At 41.6% G+C, this 10,514-nt stretch overlaps 1 protein-coding gene across 1 annotated transcript in view; it reads left to right on the top strand.

Moving 5' to 3' along the window:
* The window catches only part of LOC308083436 (FH1/FH2 domain-containing protein 3-like), a 179,897-nt gene that overhangs the window by 78,924 nt on the left and 90,459 nt on the right, over positions 1–10,514 (top strand). Inside the window, 1 exon segment of the mRNA XM_080425750.1 lies at positions 3,931–3,998. Coding sequence (XP_080281876.1) covers positions 3,931–3,998 — 68 coding nt within the window.

Raw genomic sequence — 10,514 nt, 5'->3', positions numbered from 1 at the left:
CACACGGTGTGTCAGCATTCTAAATCCTTCCACTAAGTGTCCTCACAAGTATAGTAGAATGTGTGAAACAGTGTGAGGACAGTTTTCCTGGTTCTTCTCACCAGAGAAATGGTTGTTTTTACGGTTAAAAAAAGATTTGTGGAGCCGGGCTTTAACAATTAGGAAAAGATTCACGTTGTGGTTCAGGGTTAGGGTTACACATTTAGAGGTTAGCTTTAAGGGTTGTGGTTGGAGGAGTTTTGCTTGATTTAATGCTTGGTTGCACACTGGTGTTGTCTTGCACCGGACAATAGCAGATCTATACAAGCTCACAGCGTTGTGAGCTTGTAGATCAGCTATTTTCGGCTTTAGATTTTAGGGTTAAAAATGACAACTTTTTTCATGTCGAGGACCCCCAAAATGATATGTACTTGGCCGCGGACCACCATCTCCAAATATGTTGTTCCAGGGACCCCCAGAAGCAGAGATTCGAGTCAAAAATGTTTGCTTAAAAAAAATAAGTAAGATTTGCACACATTTAAAAAAAAATAGCAGATCTCCAAGCTTGTAGCGTGGAACTCGGTGCCACGCTATGAGCTTGTATATCTGCTATTTTTCAATAGCCAAAGTATAAAATAATGGTTTAAGTGACCAAAATATCTAAAAATGACATACATAAAATCTGCATCCTAAAATGTTGATGTCTGCACAAGTATAGTAATGTATTGTGTGTGTGTGTGTGTGTGTGTGTGTGTGTGTGTGTGTGTGTGTGTGTGTGTGTGTGTGTGTGTGTGTGTGTGTGTGTGTGTGTGTGTGTGTGTGTGTGTGTGTGTGTGTGTGTGTGTGTGTGTGTGTGTGTGTGTGTGTGTGTGTGTGTGTGTCTGCGGTGCAGTGCAGTGTTCTGCTGAGTCAGACCAGAGCCTCCACAGTGACTGAGCCTATGATGCAGTTTAGCCACTGCAGCGTGGGAACACTGTCTGCTCAACACTGACACCCTTTGGCAGATAGCATGAACTGCATCGATGCTGTCATTGCTGCAGCATCTTTTTTTTTTTTTTTTTTTTTTTTATAGTTTTCTTTTTAGATATAGAGCAGTGGTCCTCAAAGTGTGGTCCAGGTATTCCCAGGGGTCCGTGAGGGGGGGGGGGGCTCCCCTGCAGCTAAAGGAACTGAATGCAACTCCGAGAGTGTATAAATGGAATCAAATCCATTTGGTTCAATTTATACACTTTTGGAGTTATGGGGGTCCATGACCTTAATGTATACCAAAATGGGGGTCCTTGAAATAAAACAAGTTTGAAAACCATCGTGATAGGATAGGAAATGGAAGGCATAAAGAGGAAAAGACAGACAACACAGATCTCTGCGTGAGCCGGAATCAAACCGGGGACTTTTTATGTATATGGTCGATGATGACGCAATATCCCATCATCTGCTAGACCTCCAGACCCCCCCGCCCAACCCTGCTAAAAAAAAAAACACACACAAATGCATAAAACGAATGCAGGATGGTCAAACTGTTTGCTGGAAACTTCACGTCATGGTCGGCGAAACGCCATGCTCCGTCATGAGGGCTGCTGGGAGGCCCCCCGCGGCGTTGCCCCGCTTTGATTAATGGCCCCGCTTGTTTGTTAACTATTGTGGTGGCGGATGGAGCTGTGAGCCTTCTAAGTCTAGTGTGCAGTGACTTAGTGTTATATATATATATACGGCCCGCCTGCCTGAGGCAGTCCTCCTCGAGGCTCCGCCAGAGGCAGGAAACGTACGCAGTGTTCGCCTAACTCTCCACAGATGTTGTTCAACCAAAAGCTCTGAGCTGCTCCTACTACTGTGCTTTCCCCCCCCCCCCCCCCCCGCTCCAGAATTCCTCTCACTATGTTTTGTTTTCTCTCTTTTTCTTCCTTTAGCTCTGTTTAGTAATAGTGGTGTGAAGTAACTAAGTACATTTACTCAAGTACTGTACTTGACAAAATGTTATTTTTACTTTACTGGAGCATTTCCAATATTCAATACTTTTACTTTACTTTTACTCCACTACACATCTCAGAGGCAAATATGGTACTTTTACTCCACTACAATTAATTGAAAACTTTAGTTACTAGTTACTTTGCAAATATAAATTGTGATATTATAAAACATACATTTACCACTTGAGCCCTATTGTATACATAGGCTATTTAAAAATGGCCGATCTACAAGCTCACAAAGCGTCACATCAAACTTTTTAGTACTTTTACTTTTGGTACTTTAAATATATTTTGATGCTTATACTTTGGCACTTTCACTCAAGTAACATTTTGAACACAGGCTACGCGTGGGTTATCACAGTTTTTAACTACTTCTATTATGAACTAGGCTGCACTAGCCTTCCTGCTTTCGTGTATAGAGGTGCGGGTTTAAAATCAGCGCAGAGAGAATGCGCCTGATCCCATTGGTTCACCGATCTGTCCGTCAGCCCCCGCCCCGTCAACACAACATTACGAGCGACGCCCACTGCACTCTGGTTAGTTGGGGAAATGAAACACTTCCTATGCCGGGTACACCGACGCGTTGGGCCAGGCTTTTATTTTTTAGCAAAACTAAACAATAAAAGCCTGGAGATCGAGGCTAATTATGAACTAACCACATCAATAAAGGCTTTTTAACTTTTTTTCACCAGAAGAGTGCCTTGCCTTAATTTCCTTAGTTGCAAGTTTTCAGTCCCCCACCAAAGAGCACCTTCGCTACACTTTTTTCAACTTCCGAGCACTTCTTTTTTCTATCAGACAATTTTGTTCACAAGGAGTTGAGTTGAGTTGGTGATTTGCTTGCATAGGTTGCGGGAGACAGATCCTAATCTGTGTTGTTACTGTACTAGGAGCGTTGGACAGCCTGTCTGTCCACTTATGTCCCATTAAATGTGTGGGACCGAGTAGCACGGCTGATTATGTGGGTGGGTCCTATGTGAAATGTGCCAAAAATTGCCAAAAATCTGTTATGGACAGAACAACTGGGATTTTGGCACATTTCACTTGGGATCCCGCCCACATAATCAGCTGTTCTGCCTCTTCCCACAGACGCATGTTCATTTCAAATGTGACATCGTTTTAAAGGGGAACGGACCGGCTTTCCAATGATATATAACAGTGGTTCTCAAACTTTTTCAAGGGCCCCCAAAATGATGATGTATTTGGCCGCGGACCCCCATCTAAAAGTATTTTGTTCCAGGGACCCCCAGAAGCACAGATTTGAGTAAAAAATGTTTGCTTTAAAAATATATATATATATTCAAAGATTTGCACACATTTTCAAGATTTTTCAAAAATATTTTAGAATAGCCAAAGTATAAAAGGTTAAAGTGGTACAAATTATTGTGATGCTATATTAACACATTTTGCTGGGGACCCAATGGAACCCCCCAAAGGACCCCTGGGGGTCCCCGGACCCCACTTTGAGAACCAATGATATATAACATACCATGCTTCTATTAAAGTAACAACAGAGAAATGATGGAACAAACATATGTTTCCAAACTTTTGTCTTAGGGCCTTTATTTGCGTAGGTCGGAAGAACAAGAAAGTGATTCTCAATGCACACAGACCTGTGGCTCAGAGATGATTAGCAGAGCAGAGGATCATGTGTGTGATGTTGTGAAAGAGAACAGTGACTTCCACCACACACACACACACAAACACACGCACGCACGCACGCACGCACGCACGCACGCACGCACGCACGCACGCACGCACGCACGCACGCACGCACGCACGCACGCACGCACGCACACACGCACACGCACACGCACACACACACACACACACAAACCAATCTGTTATCTCACTAATCTCCCAAAAAAAAACTTTGGTTTGTTCACTTTTTCCAACTTCACGAAGACAGCATCTGTGATGGTGAATTAATGTTTTCCCCTTCTCTCTCTCTCTCTCTCTCTCTCTCTCTCCCCCCTCCATACAGAGAAACTCTACAACTCGACGGGACGGGAGCTGCGGCGGGCCCTGTTTTCCCTCAAGCAGATATTTCAGGTAATTCGGAGCCTTATAATCGACCCCCCCCCCCCTTATAAGCGAGTCTGCCTTAAAACTGCAGCGAGCGAAAACCCCAGCGACTGTCTAACTGTCACTCCCGTTTCTCATTATCTCTGAGACGTTCTCCAAACGTACGCCTTTCCCCAACCCTGTGGCCCTTTGTGCGTTCGCATTATTATGCAAAATGCACCAAAACACATGCATGTACCACATGCACACATGCATGTACCACATGCACACATGCATGTGTATAGACGCACATGCAACACGCACGCACGCACGCACACAGACACACCTATACATGCATTCTACACAGAAAGAGATCAAAAACAGAAAGGGGATCCGTGTCCTAATGCATATCAAACTGGTTGACAGTCAACAACATATTCACACGCACACGCGCACACACACACACACACACACACACACACACACACACACACACACACACACACACACACACACACACACACACACACACACACACACACACGCACACACACAGTTTTCTCTTAAGGCAGAGTTGCTGCAGTACAGAGTGTCTCCGTGGCAGCCCAGCTCAGCTGTGGATCAGTCAGGTCTGGTTCTTGGCTCAGACTGAAGCTTCACACACTGACTGACTGACTGGGTCTGGTGCAGAGGAGGGGAGGGGGGGGGGGGGGCTAACCATCACGCTGGGATGGAAAAGAGAAGAGAGCAGCAGAGAGGTTGAAGACAGGCAGGCCCAGAATAGATCAGGACACCTCAGCTCTCTGCAGACAGTGGAGGAACCAACCGGTGGCTCTGTTGTTAGAGGCTTTCAGTTTGAAGATGATGTCAGTGGTTTTGTTGGTTTGGTACTTAAAGTAGTAAGAGTAAAAGCTGAAATGTTTGAAAATGTTTGAAAATAGCCTAGGTATAAAATAGGGCTGAAGTTGTTAAGGTATGTTTTATAATGTAATAATCTTTATCTGCAAAGTAACTAGTAACTAAAGTTTTCAAATAATTGTAGTGGAGTAGAAGTAAAAGTATAGACAATTGGAAATACTCCGGTAAAGTAAAAGTACCTCAAAATTGTACAGTACAGTACAGTACTTGAGTAAATGTACTTAGTTCCTTTACACCACTGGTTCTCATTGCTCTGGCGGGGGGCGGCTTACATTCTACATCACTGTCCAATGAATGAGGCCCTTATTAGTTAATTATTAATTAAACAAATCAGCTGGTACAATAAACAACTAGCAACTCTGATTTACAGACCCTTAAGGTTCCCCACTATCAATCAGATATACGACCCCTGGAACCACACCAAGGACCCCTGGAACCACACCAAGGACCCCTGGAAACACACCAAGGACCCCTGGAAACCCACCAAGGACCCCTGGGGGTCTCCGGACCCCACATTTAGAAGCGAGTCCTTTAAAGTAGCCTGTCCTTTCATCCCCCTTTTCTAAGTAAACATTCGGAGACATCTTGTCTTATTCCTCTGCCAATACACATCGGATGTTATTTCTTAACTAACTCGAAAATAAACAAATAAAACAAAGACACCAAAAACAGAGCATTGATGGCTCATGTTTTTGCCCAAAGATATACAACAAAGGTTAAAGGGATAGTTCACCCCCATGGAGACTTGAATTCATGGATATTTTTTAGTTTTTGTCACATTCCTAAGCCAATCATTTGATGACCAGCGGACCGGTAGGCAGCTGTTCCGGTAGGAGACGCAAGTGAGACTCTTTGTGTCTCCTACCGGAACCGCTGCCGGTCATCGAATTATTGGCTTAGGAATGAGACAAAAACAAAAAATATCCATGAATTCAAGTCTCCATGGGGTGACTAATCGATAGGAAAAAAATCATTTTGGGGGTGTACTATCCCTTTAAAGATGATGACACTAGCATGTTGATGATGATTTAAACATGTATTTGAAAATTGCAACTGTAGCGTTTTGAAACCCAGGATGTGGACTATAGTCCAGTACAGTAAATCACACAGCATTTCTTTTGTCATTTGTTTATTCATTTGATCCGTATCTAGCATAATTACTCCCTTGCACAGCCGTAGGAGCTGTGTATGATATTTCAATCTACACCCAGCTGTTTGTCCATCCGTGTGTGTGTGTGTGTGTGTGTGTGTGTGTGTGTGTGTGTGTGTGTGTGTGTGTGTGTGTGTGTGTGTGTGTGTGTGTGTGTGTGTGTGTGTGTGTGTGTGTGTGTGTGTGTGTGTGTGTGTGTGTGTGTGTTACCAGTGGTGTAAAGTAACTAAGTACTATGTACTCAAGTACATTTTTTAGGTATTTATACTTTACTTGAGTATTTCCAATTTCCAATTATTTTATTTCTACTCCACTACATATCAGAGGCAAATATCAGAGGCAAATAGAATAGTGTACTTTTACTCCATTACTATTATTTGACCACTTTAGTTACTAGTTAATATTTAGATTTTACTTACAAAACATACACGCAACTTCAGCCCTTAAAACTTGGGCTATTTGAAAATAGCAGATCTACAAGCTCACTTTTGTCTAGAAAACTTGTGAAATGGGACATTCTGCATAATACTTTTACTTTTGGTACTTTAAAGGTAAAAAAAATGACTTATTTTCTATCAATTACACACCCCATGAAGCCTTGATTTCATGGATTTATTTTTGTTTTTGTGGCATTCCTAAGACAATAATTTGATGACCGTGTGTATTTCCGGTATATATATATATATATATATATATATACTGTAGGTATGGTACGGTCAGCCAGCCCAGGTCTGGAAATACTCACAACGTAATTCCCGGGGGAGAAGAAGGACCGGCCGACCACCCTACAGTGTTTAGTGCTTCTCTACCTCCAGCTAACCTGAACGCTAGACCCCATGCTAACCTGAACGCTAGACCGCATGCTAACCAGAACGCTAGACCGCATGCTAACCTGAACGCTAGACCGCATGCTAACCAGAACGCTAGACCGCATGCTAACCTGAACGCTAGACCGCATGCTAACCAGAACGCTAGACCGCATGCTAACCTGAACGCTAGACCGCATGCTAACCTGAACGCTAGACCGCATGCTATAGATCCCGCTGAAAGCCTCCCGCTACGCTAACCCTATAAGACCCGGGAATGCATCTCTGTCATTTTGAGATTTCTTTGGGGCTTTTCAAAAATAGCAGATCTACAAGCTCATAGCGCGGTACCGAGTAGATCTGCTATTTTCAAAAAGAAACTGTGAAAATGTGTGCAAATCTTTGAATAGCCTATGTATATATTTATTTTTTCTCCTCAAATATTTGCTTTTGGTGGTCCCTAGAACAACATATTTTGAGATGGGGCGGGGGGGGGGGGGGGGGTCCGCTGATAAATACATATCATTTTGGGGGTCCTTGACATGAAAAAAGTTTGAGACCCACTGATATTATAGCAACATACGTTTTCTTTTTTCTAAAAAACTGTTAGGATTTAGAAGACATTTGTAGAATCCCCCCAGAAGCAAACATTTGAGTTAAACATTTTCACTTTAAAAATATATATATTCAAAAATGTGCACAAGTTCATAGACAAGCTCATAGTGCCGCGCTATGAGCTTGTAGATCCTGCTATTTTTGAATCGCCAAAGAAATCTTAAAAATGACACACAGGTGCGTTCCCGGTCTTAATGGGTTAAATTACGCAGTCGTCGGTGTGAGAGACGCAGGTGGTTTTGTCATCTCTGAGAGAGAGAGAGAGAGAGAGAGAGAGAGAGAGGGTCACGTCGAAAAACACAACAAACTATCTCTGAGTGAAATGCAAGCTGAGGTACAAGCTCAGTGGAAAAGCCCCCTCTCTGTCTGTAATGTCATGTTCATGATGGAGGTGACGTTCTACCGGCCATGGATCTTCTGCTTGTATTTCAAGTCCCAGCACAGAGGAACACATGGAGATATAAACATAGATATACCTCGTTGGTACCGCTGCTGTTCACTGGAGCGATGTGTCATCACCGCTGATGCTTCTGTGTGACGCTGTAAAGTCAAGTAGTCTGTCTACTAGTGGTCTGCAGTGGCATAAAGTAACTAAGTACATTTACTTAAGTACTGTAGGCCTACTTACGTACAATTTTGAGATATTTGTACTTGAGTATTTTCAATTTCCAATACTTTTACTTCTACTCCACTACATCTCAGAGGCAAATATTGTACTTTTACTCCACTACAATTATTTGAAAACTTTAGTTAGTTACTTTTCAGATATAAATTATGATATTATCAATATATACATTATATATTAACCACTTTAGCCCTATTTTATACCTTTATAGATCTACAAGCTCACAACGCGTCACATCGCGGCGCGCTGTGAGCTTGTAGATCTGCTATTTTCAAACATTTTAGTACTTTTACTTTTGGTACTTTAAGTACATTTTGATGCCAATACTTTTGTACTTTTACTCAAGTACATTTTGAATTCTGGACTTTTACTTGTAACAGAGTATTTCTATATTGCAGTATTGGTACTTTTACTTAAGTAAAGAATTTGAATACTTTTTCCACCACTGGTAGTCTGGCTACTGTCAAGTAGCATTAATTTACGGGAAAAAAAACACAAAAAGTTAAAATATGGAGATAAGAGATATATAGCGTTGCTGCCTGACAGCAACGCTATATATCTCTATGCTGAGGAAGGCTACAGTCACCTGGCTGTGTCCAGTCAGTGTGGTCTATAGGCTAAAGACTCAACTCAACTAAAATTATAAAGCACATTTAAAATGATTCGGTCGACCAAAGTGTCTTACAGGTCAATGAAAAAAGCGAAACAAAACAAAAGAAAACCAACAAAACAAAAGAAGGGCTAAAAGTAACAATGCACAGCCAAGGCCAGGGTTACACACACTCATATTCAATATAATAGACACATTTATACTGGTGCTCAACCGCCCCAAAAATTCCCTGCAACACAATATTTTCTGATGGGGGTCTGCGGCCAAAAATACATATAGTTTTGGAGGGTCCTTTACATGAGAAAGTTTGAGAACCACTGATACAGTAACATTCGTTTTTCAGAAAACTGTTAGGATTTAGAAGACATTTGTAGAATCCCCCAGAAGCAAAGATTTGAGTACAAAATATGTTCGCTTTAAAAAATACATAATCAAAAACGTTTTTTTTTTTAATTAGCAGATCTACGATCTCATAGTGCGGCACTCGTGCCGCACTATGAGATTTTTAAATCAACGTCTGCACTACAATTTTTTTAAATCAACGTCAACGTAAAATGCATTTACGTTGACACATTTTGATTCAGTTTTAGTCATAGTCTTTTGAATCAAATTCCATTTAGTTTTAGTTATATTTATTCACCTGAAATGTTTTACTGTTAGTCTAGTTTTAGTCGATTAAATATCATAAAATGTAATAAAATAGCCGATCTAAAATTTTATAAAATAGCCGATCTACTAGCTCACAACGCGTCGCGCTGCGACGCGTTGTGATCTGCTATTTTCTGAGCGCAACACCGAGCACAACCAAACATAAAAATTACTCGTCTTTTTGTTCTACTGGATCTCTTCTCCACTAGTCCCTCACTAGAATTTTAGTCTAGTTTTTATTTGTTGACGAAATTGTCAATATATTTAGTCTTAGTTTTAGTCATCGTAGCCTAGTTTTTAATGGGTTTTTGTTTAGTTTTTGTCAGTGAAAAAAGGTAGTCGATGAACATTTTTCGTCATAGTTTTAGTCGACGAAATCAACACTGCATATAAAACAGCCTATAGCTGACAGACAGCGTTCAGTGGAGCTGCTCACTCAGTATAGATGCTACTGACACACAGCAACATGATTTAATGATTGAACCGAGTGTGAAAGAGCATGCAGGCCTGTGGTTTGGGGTCAGTAATCACACAGACGAGCCTATAAAGGAGACTTGCGCTCTCTGGCTAAGAGATCTACAGGCATACTCACACGTCACACTGCAAACGCATTGTGGGCTTGTAGATTGGATATTTTTTGTTGCACGCAGCGACGCCACCGAGTATAACTCAAGCTGTTATCGCTCGGGTTGTCATGCCATTCGTTACAGTGCAGCTAGCCACAGTCTTCTTAGCGTCCCTCTCTCCACAACGTCTTTTATGACCGCATTGCACGCCTAATGGCAGTGGTGGAAAAAGTACTCAAATGTTTTACTTAAGTAAAATATCTACAAGCTCACAACGCGTCGCGATGTAGTGGAGTAGAAGTAAAAGTACTGAAAATTTGAAATAATAATAATAATAATAATAGTAAAAAATACCTCAAAATTGTACTTAAGTAATGATGATAATGATAATGAATTTTATTTGTATAGCACCTTTCCAAACAAAGTTCCAAAGTGCTGCACAGAGCAAGATTAAAAGCAACAGACAGCAAAGCAAAACATAAAATCACCGATCACCCCGGGTTACTAGTTGAGTATTAGGGACCTCGAGGAGGGCCTTCTTATCTGAAGTACAGTACTTGAGTAAATGTACTTAATTACTTTACACCACTGCAACCAAGTGTATAACTCAGGCTGTTATCGCTCGG

The sequence above is a fragment of the Gymnoscopelus braueri genome, assembly GCF_963280865.1.
Source record: "Gymnoscopelus braueri genome assembly, chromosome: 4".
Lineage (NCBI taxonomy): Eukaryota > Metazoa > Chordata > Actinopteri > Myctophiformes > Myctophidae > Gymnoscopelus > Gymnoscopelus braueri.
Note: the sequence above shows the minus strand (reverse complement) of the source record. Positions and strands in the feature narration are given on the sequence as shown.